General features: G+C 40.3%; 1 protein-coding gene across 2 annotated transcripts in view; it reads right to left on the reverse strand.

The window, feature by feature from the left end:
* Positions 1–1,174: 1,174 nt before the first annotated feature.
* Positions 1,175–20,924, reverse strand: part of PARN (poly(A)-specific ribonuclease) — a 137,649-nt gene continuing 117,899 nt past the window's right edge. For both annotated transcript variants that reach the window (XM_063428841.1, XM_063428840.1), the window contains exons 23-24: positions 7,356–7,543; positions 1,175–1,779 (exon numbers count right to left, since the gene is read on the reverse strand). In XM_063428841.1, the coding sequence (XP_063284911.1) occupies positions 1,727–1,779; positions 7,356–7,543 (241 nt within the window). In that variant the 3' untranslated portion in view covers positions 1,175–1,726. The remainder of the gene's footprint in view (positions 1,780–7,355; positions 7,544–20,924) is intronic.

Here is a 20,924-nt window from a genome sequence, read left to right on the forward strand (position 1 = left end):
ACAAATATTAAGTGAACCAAACGGTAGAGAAACAAAATTAAACTATTTTACAGCTTGTAAAATAACCAATGATTATTATTCAGTTTAGGAAAGGTTTTACAAGGCAATTTAATAACATTTTAGTGATGAGGCCACAACTATGACATTTCTAAGACTTAACACATGGCAAATGATACTACCTGTGCCAACTTATGTGTAAACAACGAAAAAAAACAAAAAATATTGAATTCATACATCAATATATTATATGGAGAAACTACTGTCATTGTGTAGTCTCAATGTGGCATTTGGTGGCTAAACAAGCATTCACTTTTGAAAGTCAGGTTTAAAAAAAAAAAAAAAAAAAAAAAAAAGCACAATCATAGTATACAAAAAAAAAAAATACACTAAATAACTTGTAAACCATTGCATGTACTGTATAGAACAAAATAAAACAGAGGACAAACCGACATTGTAACACATTCAGTTAAAATAATTTCCCAGGATATTATTACGACTTAAACAGCATATATATTATATAGAACTCGCATTTCAGGTATTACCCAGCTGCAAGCATTTAAATAATGTCCCTTCACAAATAAGGCGTAGTACTTGCCTATGGAAAGAAGAGCCAGAAAATCGTATCCCATATCAGCATGTCCAAATGGAGTTCATCAATATTTATTGGACTAATATATATTAACGTAATTTGCTTAAAGCTGGCTAGAATTCTGGGAGTTTTAGTCAAACAATATTTGGAGGATTGCAGCCGAGAATCCCAGGTATGAAGATTTCAAAGGTACAGTGATTAGCATTTGTCTGCTACTGCAAACAGGGCATGGACTAATTTTATCCTAGAGTACATAGATACTGAGATGTACTAATATCAAGAATAAATGTTACAATTTCATTGTAGTTCAGAATATTTGAGTAAAATGAATTTGAATGTATTTATAGGTATTTAATGAGCATGTTATTTTAATAAATGTTAAACGCAAAATGCTATGGATGACGTGCAACTTAAGAAGTACACATACATACAAATGCAAAGATCCCAGATGCAGGATCAAAATAAGAATTTTTATAAATACCTTAAAATCACCTTTACTATATTTTATGGATTTGTTTTTCCAGTAGCATACATAACATTGATATCTTGTCTTATTTAGCTACTGCATTTCATCTTTTTACATCTTATGTAGACGAACGAAGATGAAGGGTACAGTATTTTAGCAGACAAAACAAGTTCCCTTACAATATATATTTAGCCAGAAAACAGATAATCTGACATATGCAACCAAGAAAAAAATACTTCCAAATATTTAATATTCTTTACTTGGAATGAGCAAGTGAGTGGTTTCACAATATAGTAACAAATAAACGATCAAAAGATTTTCTTAAAGGAAACAAAAATTTAAAGTAGATATACGTCTCCTGGCGTTTAAACATTTATTTTTATGCCGCTCACTTTATGTGGTTAAATAGGTGTCCAACAAAATAATGGTTTTATATTCGTGTGTTAAATAATTCACAAGCAGAAACATCACACTGGCCATTCATTTGTGCTTTTCTTGGTGCTCCAGGAATGAAAAGATTTACACAGAGGCGAAGTTTGAAAGACTACAATATTACAGCCAAAATGTTGATACAAAGAGAAATTAAAAACAAAACAAACAAAAACAAATCAAAATCTACAAAAAAGTATGGCTTCCAAATGTTGTATTCACATTGATGAGGCAAGTCCCTGCTACCAAGTGTCTGGGACTTCAAAGATACCAGATGAACTGCTGTTGCTGCATTCTGAAAGAAAAGTATATATGGTTAGTTATACATATAAAATTCCTACCGGTTTCAGAGCATCATCTAGTTACAAAACCTTGTACGCAATATGACTAACATACAGTTTGGAGTCATTATGCTCAATTTAGTTTAAATCTACCTATGTTAATAAATCTGGAAAAACCTCAACAGGCACTGTAATTATGCTACTTTTACTATAAAAGAATATAATTTAAAATATAAATTAGCTGCTGTGCCCACCCCTGGGGGTTGGCATGATTCATAGTATGCCTTGCAGTCTGTCTGGGTTAGGGACAGACATTTCATATGTACAGATACAGGAGACCCTACAACTTATGGGATGGCTGTACGTCACTTGTAAAAAGTCAATTGAATAGAAGGAAAGACCAGGAATATTATAATAAAAAATAAAAAAAATGTGTATGCAAACTTCTATTCTCTTTGACGTGACACAAAGTCTAACTGGTCAGGCCAAGTGCACTTTATACATCATGCCTGGACATTTACAGAGGCTAAACAAAAGTAAAACAAACATTACAGTGCACAATATATTTGCTTTAATCTACTGCAAGCCCAACTGTTACAGTAAGAAAGAGGGGGAAAACAACATTAATTCAAACAAAAAGTAACTTAACATTTCTATGAGTAATATTAAAACTGTGCAAATTGTATTTTGCTTGGCTGAAATGCCTATAATTTGGATCAGAATTTTGTTTTGAAAGCATGCAATATATTTCCTAATGGCTTGTATACACACCAACTCACCAAAGGAGTTTATTAAACAGGACAACAAGTAAAATGCACACCATGTGTTACAGAAATACCATTACTCTAGAAACAAACAATTATTGTTAATAATTGTATTATTCACCTCTTTCATATTATGTGCACCCACACTTATTATATAATTGTATTCAGGGGAAACAGGTCAAATATAGCATGTTAAATTTTTTTCACATTGGTTACAGACCTTTGAGACCGTATGGTAGCCCAGGAATGACAATTACCCCCATAATGGCATACCATTTGCAATAGTAGACAACCCAAGGTATTGTAAATGTCTTTTGGAGTAGTGTCACGGCACAGCACGACAGCAATTTGTGGCTGCACCTTTAAGAGAACTGGCTGGGTTTGAACTCACTGCTCCAGTATCCCAGTCAGGTTCTCTGCCATGCTGTCCACCAGGGGGCTTCAGTACCTGTCTGCATTTTTCTGCTTCCTAACCCCTTGCCTGGATTTAGCAGCACTGATCCACCTGCAGCCCTTTTCCAATTACGGTCAGCTGCACCTAATTAGCAGGCTGCAAAAGTAGCCTCGCTACTGACTGATTTCCTGGACTCTGACCTCTGCTTGCTTTACCGACTCCATTACACCGCTGCCAGCTCTGACTTCTCCTTCTCGTCTGACCGGGTCTTTGGATTTCCCCTTAATCTGTACTGCGCTTTTGGTTTTTGCCTCCTTCCTGTGCAGTCTCCTGCAACTGGGCTCCAACTCCTGTTAAACTGTTACATAAGTCTCCTGGTGACTGTTACATAATGACCAGATCGACTATCATGGAGCCCGCGGAGATGATGAATGTCCTGAGTACCCTCACACAGCAAGTGACCCTCCTGTCTCAAACCGTAAGTGAATTGCAGCGTGGGTATGCTGATTTAAAGGGGAACACACACCAAGCTCCTGAACCTGATATTGCATTACCTGAAAGATTCACTGGTCGCCGGGCTTCCTTACGCTCCTTTATCACAGCCTGAAATCCTGTTTGTACTTAAACCCCATACCCATGCCACAGATAATTCTTACATGTTAAAGTAAGAACTGTCATCACCCGGTTATCCGGGCAACCCAAGACTTGGTCTCATCAACAGCTGTATGCCAAAAGCCCTGTACTGGACACCTGGGAATCCTTTGCTACAGCCTTGACCTCTTTGTATGAGGACCCCTTCCGTGCCTCCACAGCCAGGACTTCTCTCTGTTCCCTTAAACAAGGAAACCGTCCTGTGGAAAAGTAAATCACTGAGTTCCGTGGCTTGTCAGACACTGGACTTAATGAAACCACCCTAGTGGACCAATCCCGCCTTGGATTAAGTGAAACCCTTAAGGATGAACTGGCACGAGTGGGAGTTCCAACCTCCCTGGAGAAACTAATGGTGCTAGCCACCCAGCTGGATCTCCGGTTCAGAGAAAGAAGGCAGGAGCGTTTTGAAACTAACACTCTGCCCGATCAACGCTCCCAACCTGCTGTGGAGACCTATACCCCTATCCCCACCATGGACAGAGGAACCCATGCAGATTGGAGCACTAAATACCATGCTCACAGTAACTGAAAAGGCCAGAAGGAGAGCCAAAGGCCTTTATTTCTATTGTGGCAAGGGAGGCCAATACATCAGCTATTGCCCGATATGTCCTCCTCGCCCTAAACAGATCCATGTGGGGGCTCTGTGTCACCATCCAACAAGTTCATCATGGCCCCTTTTTTGTTCAACTCTGCATGCTACTTGACTGAAAAGACCACCTAACCAGACCAATGACGCCATCACAGCCCTGGCTAACCCTGCTCTGGTTCCAGAGCCTCAAGAGGAGGCTACTGTGGCTACTTTCCAATCCTCAGCTTCTGTCTCCCCTAAAGTTTCCTGCTCCAACACAGAGGATCTGTCCCCAGACTGTAATTGCCTCCAATGGAACCGTGGTCCGCAGGCAAGACCTATGCCTGCTTTACCGACTACGTTACTCCGCTGCCAGCCCCGACTTCTGCTTCTCGTCTGACCGTGCCTTTGGATTTCCCCTTAATCTGTACTGCGCTTTTGGTTTTTGCCTCCTTCCTGTGCCATCTCCTGCAACTGGGCTCCAACTCCTGTTAAACTGTTACACAAGTCCCCTGGTGACTGTTACAAGTAGCCACTTGGTCACAAACACTGGCCAAATTTAGTGTTGATATTTGTTTGTGTGTAAAAAAAAAAATGCAAAAAACTAAATTTGAATGCCAATTTTAGCCAGTGTTTGTGACCAAGTGGCTACTAAGAAAGACTGGATATACCCCATTTGCAATACCTTGGGTTGTCTATTATTGCAAATGGTATGCCATAATGGGGGTAATTTTCATTCCTGGGCTACCATAACCAATTCCATGGCAACATAACCAATCTGGTGAATTTCAATGTAAAAAAAAAACAGAAATGCAAACCTTATATTTAACGCTGTAACTTTTGAAAACACCATAAAACCTGTACATGAGGGGTACTGTTATGCTTGGGAGACTTGGCTGAAAACAAATATTAGGGTTCCAAAACCGTATCACAATTATATTGTCAGTATAAGTGCCATTTGTGTGTGAAAAATGCAAAAAAATGTCACTTTCACTGACTATATCGTTATACATTTGATGGTTTTGAAACACTAATATTTGTGTTTAGCAGAGTCTTCGGAGTAAAACCCCCATGTACAGGTTTTATGGTGTCTTGGAAAGTTACAGTGTTAAATATAGTGCTAGCAAATTAAATTCTCTAGATTTTCTGCCTGGGTTGTCAGGCAGGTCCCGCAAATTGTAATTAATAAAATTACCTAATTATGTAAAATTATTACATAAATATATTCGTAGAATTACATACATACACATTTTAAATAGTTTTTATTTATATATAGGTATATATATTTCGTTCTACGAGTATTGATAATATATAAATATCAAAATACAGTTAAAACGAAATTACACTTATTTTTTAACGTATTTACATATTTATTTTATATACAAATATATAATTATTTTTTATAAATATTCTACATGTACATTGATATCAATATATATTTATAATTTTATATTATCAAAATACACTTAGACTATGTATGTGTGTATATATATATATATATCATTGTATTTTACACTATGTAACGGATCCACTGGCACCCCGACTGGGTACCTCCGTTGAAAGATGCTCCTAGCGCTTCCAGAGGACTCCAAGCACTCCACCAGACACCATAAGCACCGCAGGCTGCAGCTATCTCCCTTCAGAACGAAGCAGGAACAAGCTCTTACAAGAGCTCAGTGATTATAGCAAGTGAATATGCCTAGCATAGCAATCCCTTGTAGCAGATTCCCCCAATAAGAGACAGGACTCAAGTTGAGGGTAAAAATAGAACTCTGGCTGCTAGCTTGCAGCCCTTTTTATTAGGTGCTCCCATGAAGGGGAGGGACACACACAGTAACGTACATTAACCAATCACACAATAGTTACATCCCACACATAGCCCTCCCCTCTACCTGTAAACTAATTATCTATACACACAGGAAAATACAATTATCATAGGTAGGGAAAATACAGTTTTTACACAACATTCATAACTCCCAAAATATACATCACATTCGCATACAAATACATATTCACAATCAATCCATTCGGGGGAACAACATACTCAAAAATCATACGAATTGGACCAGGGGTTCAAAAGTTAATACAAATGTGCATTTGACCTTCTGGAAGCATGTTTTTTACAGCTCAAACTAGTTCCCCAGAATCCTCTATCCTGGAGACAATGGAGAAGCTGATTTAATTATATCCAGGGCCAAACACAGCCTCCATTAAGCACATGTTACCAGCAACCACCAAAAGACATAAAAATACATAACTCCTGTTATACTAAACAGAACCCCCACATTCAACCCATCCCCAGATGGCTTGGATCTGAGCGCTCAACATATCCAAACAGCACTCAGATGCCACAAACACAGTTCAAACGCCATGGGGTTTAAGTTTCGTATGGGCTGATGAGAGGGCCCATAATCCTGGGGCAGCCCAATAACCCACAGTATGCCCAAATACCGGGCATAAAGGGCCAAATCGCCCAGGGACCGTAGTCACAGGGTAAGAGGCGGGCAAGCAGCCCCCTCCAAAACACAGTGGCGAAGTGGCTTTCGCTACACACTACTTATCCAAGTATTGTATTTTACACTTTTTTTTTGTTTGTTTTGTTTTACAGGCAGCAAGGGGAGTGTCATTACAGGCACTCCCCCTGCTGGCAATGCAATGGATGGCTATGCCGTCCATGTGATAGCGAGGTCCTCGCAAGGACCACGTGATCACATGGCCCAGGAGGGCCAGAAAGGAAGCAGGGGGACTCTCTGGGATGCCAAGTGAGTCCGCACACCGCGATCGCCAGCGACCAGGTAAGTAGAAAGGACGGCGGGGACGTGCTATGCCGCCCCCCGGCGTTTAGAGCCAGGTCCCCAAGGATGGCATAGCACGCCGTCCTTAAGGGGTTAAAAGAACATTATATAAATCACCAAAATAACTTTAGCTCAATTAAGCAGTTTTGGTGTATAGATTTTCTGCCATTTAGGAGTTAAATCACTTTGGTTTCAGTTTATGCAGCCCTAGCCGCACAGCATGCATGAACAACATTATTTTTTTGTTAATGAGCTTCCTCCTAACGTCCAGTGGAGTGATACTAAAAACCTCCAGTAAGTTAAATATGCATAGGGATTTGCGATAGTGCTCAAGTAACGCTTTTCTTTGGTTTTTATTATATGTAGCCCTCTTGGTTTCATATGTAAATATATTGGTTTTATTTTTCATGCCATATACCTGCTGGAGAAGAATCTGTTTTCTGTCGCTTGTGACTCTTTGTCTTCTTCCTCTTCTCTGAAACTCCCGGGGGGTCAGCAGATTCACCTTCTGCTTCTTTCGCTGCAACATCTTCATTATCTTCGGAGACCGTTTCTTCTTGGATAGGACTCATGCTTCTTTTCACAGCTAAACTTGGTCCAACAAAGCTGAAAGTAATGGACAGAATAGCACATGCATAAAAGTATATATTAAAAAACAAACAAAACATAATTGCTATTTAAGACTTTTTATTTTGCCAATTGTTATTCATATGGATAAATCTCTAGTAGATTGGTGCTTTTCATCCTGGTCGTGATGAATTCTACATGTAGGGCTCAACATGTTTCGGCAAAAGCATTTCGAAAAATAATTACGTTAAAGAAATTCAGACATTATGTCCACAGAATCCTAAAAAGGATGATGAAAACTGGTTTTACAAGTTCACACACACAAACTCCTTTTGACGCAACAGATAAGGTCAAGTAACTGTAGGCAATGTTCTAAGTATCAAAATGGCAATCCAAAAACTGCAAAAATTAATGCATTAAAACGCAACACTCAATTGAAAACCATGATATTTTTCAAGACTTATTTTGTATATTATAAAACCATAAAACAAATTTTATTTGATTTTACTACGGTCTCTCTAGTAGCATATAGAATTACCATTTTGCATAGTGTAAGCATACCAGTTAACACAATAGCTTCTATGAGGACTAAGACACAAGCATCCAAAGCAACTTAAGTAGTTGTGGTGTGCAGAGCTTGCCCTTGCAGTGTTACTGCTCACGTATCTATCACTTATCTACCATTTAGCAGTTAAATGATTTAGTTTATACAATTCCAACCACACCACCCTAGCTGAGGGATTTAACCCCTTAAGGACACATGACATGTGTGACATGTCATGATTCCCTTTTATTCCAGAAGTTTGGTCCTTAAGGGGGTTAAAAAACAAAACAAAAAAAAAAAGTCTTAGTTTTTAGTTTTCCTTTGGTGCACTGTGTGTTTAAATTCGTTTAAACGTTTTTATATTGTGTTTTGTTAATTGCCTGCTAAAACATGCAGGAGCTTCATGTGTGTGATTAAAGTTAAATTAAAGCAGGAGAACTTCTTAAGTAGAGACACAGCCAGGGGAGGTATGGTTAGCACTGCATAAACAGATGTGTAAGAATTATGGTATTCGTGGGCAGGACACCTTAAAATGCCTCATTGTAAAATGACTTGCAAAACAAAGTTCCCTTATGAAATGACCCTTCACTTATAACTTATTCATTGTGGAATAGGCCAAGATATCAGCCCAAAATCTATTCTCAATTTTGCAGTCATTAAGTATGACAAGACAAGTGAACAAGATTTAAGCCCAGAACATGAGCCAGTTGACTGGCTCATATGTGACAACCACAAAAGATCAGAACCTTATGACTGTAGGCACTATAACCATTTCCATTTCATCTAATGGAACCAGTTATAATGCCTGGAGTCATTAAACCATTTTCGAAGATTTTAACACTAAACAAGGGTTCCTGGCCACCCACAGCCTCACCACCACAGGAGGCATGGCTAATGCAAAGATTACCAAACAACCTTGTAGCCATACCCAATCATACCAGAAATGGACACCGATGGGATGCAAGCTGTCAGCTGACACGCTCAGCCAACCACAGACACCAATTACTACTTGGTTTAATGCTCCAACATTATCAAACAGCAGAGTGGGGATGAGCTACTGGGGACTGAAAGGGAGGATGACACCAAGTAACTCCAGACACTCCAGTACCCAGTTTAATGAGATGAAAAACAGTGACTACAGCGTCTCTTCAAACTCTAAACTTGAAAACTTTGCAAAAGGCATAAAAAGATATCCTGACGGGGCGTGGCCTGACGGCTAATGGAGACGGACGCCTGTTAGATCAGCTCCGTGCGGGAGTCACTAATTGACAGCGATTAACAGAACAATATTCACCTAAACTTACCTACTTACGACGGGGAAGTCACCCGAGCTGATGGCTCACCGTTCTCTGAAGAAAGTAAAGCCAAAACCGGCTCCTTTGCAGATCTCGGCTATGCAGTCACCGCCACGCTGCATCCAAGATGGCGCCGGCAGGCCTACATCGCCAGCTTCCAGCTCCGACAGAAGCGACATTACCTCAGTCTCGGCTAAAGCCATCCCAGCAACAGACGCATCTATACAAAGAATGCTTAATGAATTGAAGACATCCTTAACTTCCGACTTTGCCAAAATAGCTAAAGAAATCCGGGCGGATTTACAATCACTTGGTGAGCGAACTGACTATCTGGAAACAAAAACGGAGGAGATCATTTCGGCGCACAACAATGTGTCTACAGCCTTTGAGACCATTGAAGCGAAAGTTTCCTCTATCATAACTAAACTGGCAGATCATGAAGACAGAGACAGACGGAACAATATCCGAATCCGAGGCATTTCTGAAGATATCGGCCCTAAGCTCATTTGCCAAACAATTGTTCCTCCTCATGGTGCCGGAGCTCACGGAAGAATCCACTTTAATAGACAGGATTCATCGGCTGCCGAGGCCCAAAAATCTCCCAACCTCTATGCCTCGAGATACTATCGCCAGACTACACTATTATACCACTAAAGAACAGATAATGCAGGCAGCTAGACGACAACCAGCCCTACCGGAGACCTTTCATAATATTCACCTGTTCACTGACCTTTCGGCAACTACACTGGCAGCGAGAAAGTCGTTTCAGCGAATTACTAAAGCCATGAGAGATGCCGGCATAACATACAAATGGGGCTTTCCAGCGAAAATCATAGCCCGATACAACGGATCCGAACACGTCGTTACAACACCAGAGATCGGGGAAAAGCTCCTGACCGCATGGAAAAACCCGCTAGAAGACATCACACCCGGTGTTGCTGCTAAGAAGCCAGCCGTCACTTAACCGCTGAAAATCCCGCAGGACTGGAAATCTGTAGCCACAGCTAAGTGACTGTCTCACAATGTCCTCCCAGGACTACCTATTACCCAGCTTACCAGTAAACTGGTCATGGGCTCTCCTCATACTGTTGTGGTATTTCCACCTTTGCTATGTTAAAATGTTTAATGTTATTTAGCTTCACAAGAAATGTAACTTCCTATGTGCTATTTTTGCACAGCACACCGCTGCTCAAATAGCCCTAAGATCTATGTGCAGCCCTTGGTCATATATATTAATCCTTTCCCCAACTAAGATAATTTACACGATTTCACCCATACGATGTGGGCACTAAATATAACTGGGCACCAAGCAGGAATTATAATACCAGGCTACGCACAAGCAGATACCAACTACCATGTGCACTTCGTTGACCTGCTTAAGTTTCACGTCCATCTACCCATGTCACTCTACCATTCTCAATGTGATATTTTATCTAGGGGTCTGCAATCCCACAGATATTACAATATACACCTTGTAACAAACGCTGCATATAGATTTGCCTTAAGTCTATAACATCAGAACATGACACTTATGTGTTCTAATACCTTTATATGTATTAGGTACAACCAAGATAGTCAAACTATGTATGGGATCTGGGAAAAACGGCTGTATGTTTTTTCTTTTTCTTGTTGTTTATATGAATTGATGTTTAGGCTGCTGTCCCATGTTATGATCTTATAACTAGCTATTGGAAATGTATTACTGCTGGCGATCTGAGTAACATATAACTAGCATGCACCTGAGTCCTATTATTCTACATATGGGAAACTTAATATTTGAGATAGTGTTTTCCCCAAGAATATACAAGTTAAGAGTTACCCCCTCAGGGGGCCACAGAAGACTCCTCCCCCGACGCGAGCTTCATTGCTCAATTGTCTCTATGACTTATCGGTCCCACTATGGAGACCATCTTCCTGTATATAACCCAATCCAAGTTATCTACTTTCCTCCCCCCCGGTCCCGTTACACCTGCAGAATCACCCAACGACAACAGATCGAGCTACCACATGTTTCACACGACCTAGCTACTGACCAGACAACTCATGCAGATGTGTCTCCACATAAAGCCCACAAGAATTCGGGGTCAACCTTCAGACCTAATATCACGGTGAGCTACCTGCCCATATACCTAACAGACACAGAAATCCAAGTAGTATGCCCAAAGTTCACAAACAACCAAACAATCCGCAAGTATGGCTCTTAATATCTTCTCTTTAAATGTTAAAGGCCTCAATTCCCCTCACAAAAGACGTCTCGCACTCCAGGAAGCCACAAGACACAAAGCACACATTGCATTCTATCAGGAGACCCACTTTCAGACAACGCACAAACCCACCTTCATGTCCAAACACTTTCCGATAGGGTACCATAGCACGTATAAGAAAAAGAAACGGGGAGTCACAATCCTGATAAGCAAAGAAGTTTCGTTCCAACTGATCAAAAAATTAAGCGACAAGAAAGGGAGATACCTCATTCTCCAATGCATAATTAACAATGCCCAATACACATTGGTCAACCTCTACGGTCCACATAATGATCAGCACATGTTTTTGGACCAAGTTCTTTCTCTCGCAACTGCTCACAAATTTGGACACATTATTGTTGGTGGTGGTGACACCAACTTTATTATAGATCCACTATTGGATACTACTTCATCCACACAGGTAGCTCAAGCAACAACGCGCAAGAGGCAACGCAACACCTCACTGATAGCAAACACTCTTCTCAACCACGGATACACCGATGTATGGAGGGCCCTGCACCCCCTAGGGAGAGATTACACACACCACTCCCTGGTCCATAATACATACTCGAGAATTGATCGCTTCCTCCTCCCAATAACACAAATGGCACAGATTACCAAAGCAGACATCGGTGTCACCACATGGTCTGACCACGCTCCGATCACAATATCGTACATGACTCAATACCCAGTATCAGGCAATAGGTCATGGCGCCTTAACGATACACTCCTTAGGGACCATTCATTTGTAACGCAACTTTCTGGGGACATGGAGACCTACTTTGCCACGAATAAAACAGCAGACATAGAAGTAGATACAGAAAAAGATAAAGCGGAAACCACCTTCACAATAATAATAAAATACAACCTGATGAATATATCCAAAATTGGAATATTCTCTATGAATATATTATACAATCTGAAATAAAAAAGTGTATATCATAGCGTAACACAGTAAGATAATAATAATAAAATGTGGAGTAAGTAATGCACTCACAAACAAAAGTGTAAATCAGGCCTCTCACCCCCCTGGGGTATATGTAGTATGGAACTTGATAGTAGATCCAGATGTAAAAATGTCTTCAAAGATATGTAAAGAAAGAGCCATACATAGTGAAAGTACGTAAAAAGTATCAAAAGAGAATTTATTGGTACACTTACAAACATGAAGTGGTTTTAGGCATGTCTCCACTCTCAGTGGAACTGGAAGGCAGAATAGTAGATACCAGATGCAGATCCAGTCAGAGTAGCAGAGTACAGGAACAATAAAGGACCATAAAACAATTAAAATCAAGAAACAGTCCGAAAAAGTTCAATATCCAACGCGTTTCGTCCGTGATAAGTGGAGGACTTCTTCAGGGATATAAATGGATTCGGGTATGAGGGAACTTTTATATCCGATTCAATCTTCCTTGATGCTGTTCACCGGCAGCGTGCGTTCCACACTGGAACGCAGAGTAGTACTTCCTGTGACGTCCATCCGTCTGAATTGCGCATGCGTAATCCGAAAAAGAGTTCTAAACATATTATAAGGATCAGTGCCTAAACGCGCATGCGTGGGGATCTAAATAATAAAGAAAAATACATACACCTGGCGGAATGTCGCCAAAGAGATTAATAAAGAGTTGAAATCAGCGAGAAGGTGGCGAATTAACGCCACAGAATGCAGTAGTAAAATCAATTAAACAATATATATTGAATATCACACAAAGATATGGTAAAAAAGGCAGACAGATGGGGCATGGGAATTCCAATGCTCCAAATGGATGCCATACTATCAATCACCACACTAGTTTAGCTTGATAGAAGTAGATACACTCTGGCAGGCACACAAAGCGGTCCTTCGGGGCCAGCTCATCAAACAAGCCAGTTATTGCAAAAGACAACGTATAAAAGATTACACAGACACGGTCACCGAACTTGCAGAACTCACCCGCACGAACAAAGCTTCACCATCGCACTCTACGACGAAACGAATCCTCCAGCTAATTTTGTGCCAATTTTCGACCCATCTCTCTTTTAAATTGTGACACGAAAATATATGCCAAATTAATAGCGAGCAGGTTGGCACTAATACTCCCGAGATTGATACACAATGACCAATCTGGATTTATAAAAGGCAGACAGGGGTCGGATAATACTAGAAAACTGCTGAACATACTATCCCACATAGATGATGAAAACATAGAAAGCCTTTTGCTGGCCTTAGATGCTGAAAAGGCATTTGATAGATTGCACTGGGGATATATGTCTTCGGTGTTGGCTAAATACAACTTTCCACCGAAGCTAATCCAAGGGATCATGGCACTGTACAATGGCCCATCTGCTCAAGTGTCCCAATCAGGCTTCCTCTCCGCACCCTTTATCCTGACAAATGGAACTCGTCAAGGGTGCCCCTTATCCCCCCTCCTTTACATACTTTACATACTAGCACTGGAGCCTCTAGCCACTAAGATCTGACAAGACCCAACCATCACTGGCATCCGAATCAAAGATAATGAATACCGTATGACTATGTTTGCAGATGACATTCTGTTAACCCTGAGCAATCCGGAGGCATCCTTACCTAAACTTATGTCCTTGCTACACGAATTTGGACGCATCTCATACTACAAACTAAACACTGCTAAAACACAAGCCTTACCGTTGTACATACCTACAACACGTATACAACATTTACACACCACATTCCGTTTTGATTGGCGGCAGAAACATATTACATACCTAGGGGTAAAACTAGCCCTCCACAAACAGACAATGGTGTCCTTAAACTATAGCCCTCTACAACACACCTGCATCTCTAGCTTTCAGAAATGGAGACAGGTCAAGCTGTCGTGGCTAGGCAGACTTCACACTATTAAAATGGTGCTGCTACCGAAAATCCTGTACATATTTCGAATGCTCCCTCTGCAAGTCCCGACTAGTTTCTTTAAGACACTCCAAGTTACATTGAACAGGTTTATATGGAATAGCAAAAAACCTAGATTGTCTCTTTCCTTACTTCAAAACCCCCAGTCAGAAGGGGGCTTAGGCCTACCAAAGATAAGCACATACTATGAAGCTGCCGTTCTCGAATCAGCAATACGCCTCCACGCATCTCCACAAGTTTTCCAGTGGGTAGACATGGAGAGAGACAGAATTACTACGTCATCCTTGACGACAGTTCTGTGGACACCGAAGATATATAGGAAAAAAGGGTTACCATGGTACCCTACCACGTCTTTAACAATGAAAATTTGGGATAAATTCCTCACCACCAAGGTCGAAAAAGGGAAATATAGCGTACATGCCCCTTTAGTGGCAATAGAAGAATTATCCCCATGGCTCTCACTAAAGGCATGGGCAGCACACGGCATTCATTATGTTGGAGATGTGTGTTCGCGAACTGGGATCCTCGCTTTCCCGGAGTTACAAGAAAAATATAACCTACCGAGTTCCTTCATATTCCCATACCTCCAATTGAAAAGTATTGTCCAAGATAAACTAACCCTCCAAACTCAAACATCGGAACCAAAGGCAAATATTGCTACGTCCTTGATTGAGAGATGTCGCTCGGCCCCCACTAAACCCAAATCACTATCCCTATGCTACAAAACTCTTTTACACATTTTACCTCCCAAGTCCTTCACCTATGTGTCCCAATGGGAAAAGGATGGATTGTCTGGTCTCTCAGACGAAGAATGGCTACAAGCACTTAATGCACTCAAGGGTAACACCTCATGCTTCTCACATGTAGAAGCGCACAGAAAAATGGTCTACAGATGGTACCTCACCCCACAGTGCCTACAGCAGATATTCCCTAAAACAACCCCCACGTGTTGGAGATGCGGGTCACATTTAGGAACTATGATGCATCTGTGGTGGGACTGTGAAAAGATTAGACCTCTGTGGAATAGAACTCAAAAGCTCATAACAACCATTCTGCCCAAAACGCAACATCTTACCCCACGGGAAAGCCTTCTACTGCTGCTTCCAACTACATGGAATACTGCAGCAAAGAAAGTAATCACTATTATCATTCTAGCGACCAGGAACCTTCTAGCTGGGCATTGGAAGACAACATATTGCCCGTCACATAAAGAACTGGCTGACAAAATTTACCAGTACTATAGATACGAACTGCTCTCAGCAGTCTCCCACATCTCAGCAAAACGAATAGAAAGTATATGGCTACCTTGGCTTACACTTCTGAACAAAGAGATACCGAACAAAAAGACAAAGGATCAGAGAAGACCCCCATGATACGAAAATAACAATATGCAATATCTACGTTTTACCAACTTGACACACTCAAGCCAACTTGTGGCGGCCTCCACCGCTACGAGGCACAACCTATCCTACTGACAGGCACAATATGAGACAGTCATGTACTCGCCACCCAGACACACGCAGGCACACAATAGTTCCTTGCCATGTTATGTCCCACGAGACCCGACACACCACGACACACAAGACTAAGCCACTCATGCTCTAAAAGTCTGGCTTAGTCCAACTCGATCTTAATTTAAATCTAATATTAGTATTATTATTGTTATTTTTCTGTTATACAACTTACTAATTAACAAGGGAACCAGTGAGGGCTTACGGATTGATCTGTAGGAAGTGCAATCACTGCTACTTGTTAAACCTTGACAAACCCACTGTGTTCTTTACTCAATTTTTTTTGGTGGAGATAATTTGTAATCTTGAACCAAAGAACCATCTTGCATAACCTTGATTTGTTGCTATTTTACCCCGAAACACCATGTTATGTCGGAACATGCTTAAAAAATGAGGACATGTAATCTTATGATTTGTTGTCTCCCCTCCCTCCCCCCACCCTTCTTTCTTTCTGTATCCCATCTTCCCCCCCCTTTTTTTATTTGAAAAACAATAAAAGTCAAATTTGAAAAAAAAAAAAAAAAAAGATATCCTGACATATGTTGAAAACTGCTAGGAAAAGCATGTCAAACTCGCGGCCCACAGGGGACATTTTTGCGGCCCGGCGAGCCGCGAGTGCATGCTTTGTGTTACAGCAGAGCAAGCACCTGCTTTCCCCACATTGCAGGTGCCTACTCTGCTAAAACGTACCCAGCCGGGGAGGATGGCCACCGAGGGAGCTTAGTGTTCCTGCTCCTCACTGCTCCCTCGCATGCGACGTCGGTAGTGAAGCCGGGCGCCGGAATATGACGTCATCACTAAATCGCGCAAGGGAGCAGTGAGGAGCAGACAGAAGGACCCCAGGGAGATGCCCCACATCAGCTCCAAAAGGTAGGGAGCAATAAAGTAAAGTATGTGTGTGTTTGTCTGTCTCAGTCAGTCAGTGTGTGTGTGTGTGTCACTGTGTGTGTCTCTGTCAGTGTCTGTAGTGAATGTGTGTGTCTCTATCAGTGTGTGTGTGTGTGTGTGTGTCAGTGTTACGTTGGCTGCGACTGGGCAGTGGAGTACCTGGAAGTGCATGGAGGCATGCAACGCCACGTCACATCCCAACGTGACATCAACGTGCTCCACCTTCACAGGGTTTCAAAAAGTAGCGGATCAGATTTGGCACAGGAAATGGCACAGGATGCAGATGGCGCCATTTGGGGTATAACAGAGGCCAGACTCCGGAGTCGCATACTGGCAGTGGCAATGTGAGTGGAGTCTGCTTGTTGGCTAGAGGGGGTGCTGGTATTTAGTAGAGGGGGGAGGACTGAGAGTTTGTACAGAACACTGGTGAGACCTCACTTGGAGTACTGTACACAGTACTGGAGACCATATCTTCAGAAGGATATTGATACCTTAGAGAGAGTTCAAAGAAGGGCTACTAAACTGGTTCATGGATTGCAGGATAAAACTTACCAGGAAAGGTTAAAGGATCTTAACATGTATAGCTTGGAGGAAAGACGAGACAGGGGGGATATGATAGAAACGTTTAAATACATAAAGGGAATCAACACAGTAAAGGAGGAGACTATATTTAAAAGAAGAAAAACTACCACAACAAGAGGGTTGCTGTGGTTTAGTAGAGGTGTGTGCTGTTTTTTTTTCCCTTTTTTAAATACTGTAATTTTCAAAATAAACCTAAATTTCTATGAAAATGTAAGTTTTTTTGTGGCCCACATAAACATAAACTTTGTTTATGTGGCTTGTGCTAGACTTTGAGTTTGACATGCTTGTGCTAGGGGATAGAAGCAGTTATCTACATATCTGGTGGATATGCAGAAATGCAATCATACTAGTGATGTGTATCATATAATCATACTAGTGATAATGCAATCATACTACGGTAGTGATGTGTATAACTAGTATGGTTTAACTTGTAAGTGAGAATTCAAAGACTATTCAAACTGAATTCGAAATTTAAAACCAATATGTTAGAACTAGAACATTTATCTAAGTCAGCCATGCTTTCAGTTGCGTTACTATGGACTTCTATAAATTGTTAGGCTTTTTCAGAATACGGTCACTGATTATAATGGTTATTTATACCAGTTGCAGTAACACATTCTTTTGAAGTCATTCAACGAAAAATTATTGCCGTCAGACACTACCGTAAATTAAAAACTCTTTAAATATTTCTACATTCTCTACTTCCCTTGCACTTTTCTGTTTAGCTACGTCTGCATGCCTCTCAACATTACAATTGTACAAATTGGGATACTTTAATTTTAGGTGTGTGAGTGGGGGCTGTTACCAGGGGAGGGACTGATCCAAGTAATTTTACGTGACTTCCTAATAATTTATGCAAATAAAATGTAATTTAGAACAATAACAATGTGTCTAATTTACACAGATTGATTTCTAAAGACATTTATAGTAGTTCAAAAGACACGTTACGGCGAGTATTATTGCTGTAGAGCTTTGTTATACACTCAGACACACCAACAATACAGAGCTCGTAGAAAAGAGGGACAGACTGATTTTGGCCTACAAGAAGTACTGTCCCTTCTAAAAAGAGAAACCGGTTAAGTTTGATTCTCATTTGGAAGATTCAGCTCTTTTTCTATATATGTTTTACCATAGATGACATGACCAATCCTGGTTTGAATGGATATTTTATAAAGCTTTTAGGTTAAGCAAGACTGATCATGTACACGGTGTACCTAATCACTCGACTCTCTGAGGAGGACCAATTTTTTTTTTTTTTTAAGTTTGAAATTGGTTCACAATAGCCGTACATTTGCTGAACATCACTTTGTGGAACTTCCTCCAAAATCTATATGCTTTTATTTTATGTGAACTCTGTTGGAATTACCACATTGGGGGAGGAGTTGCATTATGAAGGAATGAAATAAAAAGCATTCAATTCAAGAAAGAAAAGAAAATTCTGATTGTGTAAGTGAATAAATTAAATTCTTGGCATAACCAGTTAAAGTCTCAAAGCTTAGAAATAACAGACACACGGACACCCGTGAACAAATGTGAAAATATGTAAAATATATAAAAACACAAAAAACTTAACTTATAGGCACACGACTTCCCAAGGTTATCTCCCAGCTGATAACCATATAACAAGGTATGTATGATAGATAGGATATTTTGGGATTCTGTAAGTGTACCTATAATAGAGGACAAAACATAGTGCAAATATTGCTTTAAAATTAAAATGAAGCTTCCAATGATTAGAATGCACTCACATATTCCAGGATAAATAAAGCGTGTTATAGGTGCCTCCCCTTGGTGGAAGAGAAAAAGGGGGGTGTGTTCCTTTAAAAGCTCCCTCCTCGAGTGATAGCCAATGGGGTATCCGGGTCAGCTAGAAGATTCACAGACAGCAGACCAAACGGAGTACTTAAATGGCAATTTATTCACTTGTAGAAAGGTGTATGATAAAAATCATAAAAACAAATTGAGATAACGATGCTGGTCCTACGCGTTTCGTCCTTGTACAAAAGGACTTCCTCAGGGACCTCTTTCAATGATCAATAATCAAACAGGTACATAAAATCACAGCAGCATCCTAAACATACTAACAATAAAACAACTTATATAGGGCTAGTCCCTTGGAGTCATTGGTGGAATAGTGGGTGTCTTCAAATCCTGCAGTTCTAATTCGTCAGGGTATTCTCCTTCAGGTGTATTCACTTTGCCGAGATGAAGAAAGCCGGGTCCGTTTCCCTTGTCGGCTACTTCCGCATTCGTCATCTGTGACGCGTGCGTCACGTGTGTCATCACGTGATCCTCATGCGTTCCATGCTCGGACCAAAAAAATGGCTGTGCGTTCCACAGCATAGAAAGCAGCCTAAGGGAGAGTGTTTCTTATACCAGATACTTATATATACGTAGCTGCAAGATAGAAGACTGTTAGAAACCATCTTTTAATCCAAAGTATATAAAAAAGGGTAATGATGTGTCCTCTATATAAATAAAAAACGAATAATCAATTATTGAAACAAAATAATAAATAAATGAAAGACACAACTTCCTATCTAAGTTGGTCATTCATAGTGAGTGTTTGTGACTTTGCTGAAATAATAAAACATAATAAAATATAATAATGATAATAATAAATGATGATTAAGAGATACTCATACTCATAACCATATTTTAACAAACCATTAAAGTGACATACAAAACATGTCAATTGCAAAATCATCTTGTGTAAAGTGACATGAATATTTATTTATATATTCAATTACAAATCCATATTGTATTAAAGTGACATAACTAATACCATATTTAATAGCATGACTGATTGAACACTTGATATTTGTTCAATCCTAATGGTGACAAAAATTTTGGTTATAACAACCTTAACCTCTAAATAGGTGTTTCTGTTAATGAGTGTTTAATTTTGATATTAATATGTGGTGTATGGTGTGTTTTTCCCAGGCACAACGACTTCATAATTCACTAATTCAAAAAGCAGACAATATCCATATCCACGTTTAAACCCCTTGGTGTAAGGGAACGTAATCTATGGATCCAATAAGATTCTCTCTGGGCCAACCTCTTTTCTTTATTGCCCCCTCTCCAATGTGGTTGTATCTGTTCGATCCCTATACAACGTAATCCCTTTAAACTAAATAAAGGACAACCATTGCAATGGAGGGGAACTGAATGTGTGTCCAGTTTCCTCTTTATATTGTTTATATGTTCCAGAAATCTTATTTTCAAACATCTTTTTGTGCGGCCAATGTATTGGCTACCGCATGGGCACTGAAGGAGATACACCACACAAGTCGAGCGGCAGCCAATCTCTGATTTAATAGAAAACTGTTCCCCTGTCACAGAGCTACTAAATTTAGTTGCCCTCTCCGTATTCACTTGTGAACAGGCTTTACAGCTTTTGCAACCCCTAAAGCCTTTTCTCCCTTTTATGTTATTTTTGAAACCATTTTTCAGAGCATAGCTAGGGGCCAAAAGGTTTTTAAGAT

The sequence above is a fragment of the Pelobates fuscus genome, chromosome 8, assembly GCF_036172605.1.
Source record: "Pelobates fuscus isolate aPelFus1 chromosome 8, aPelFus1.pri, whole genome shotgun sequence".
NCBI lineage: Eukaryota > Metazoa > Chordata > Amphibia > Anura > Pelobatidae > Pelobates > Pelobates fuscus.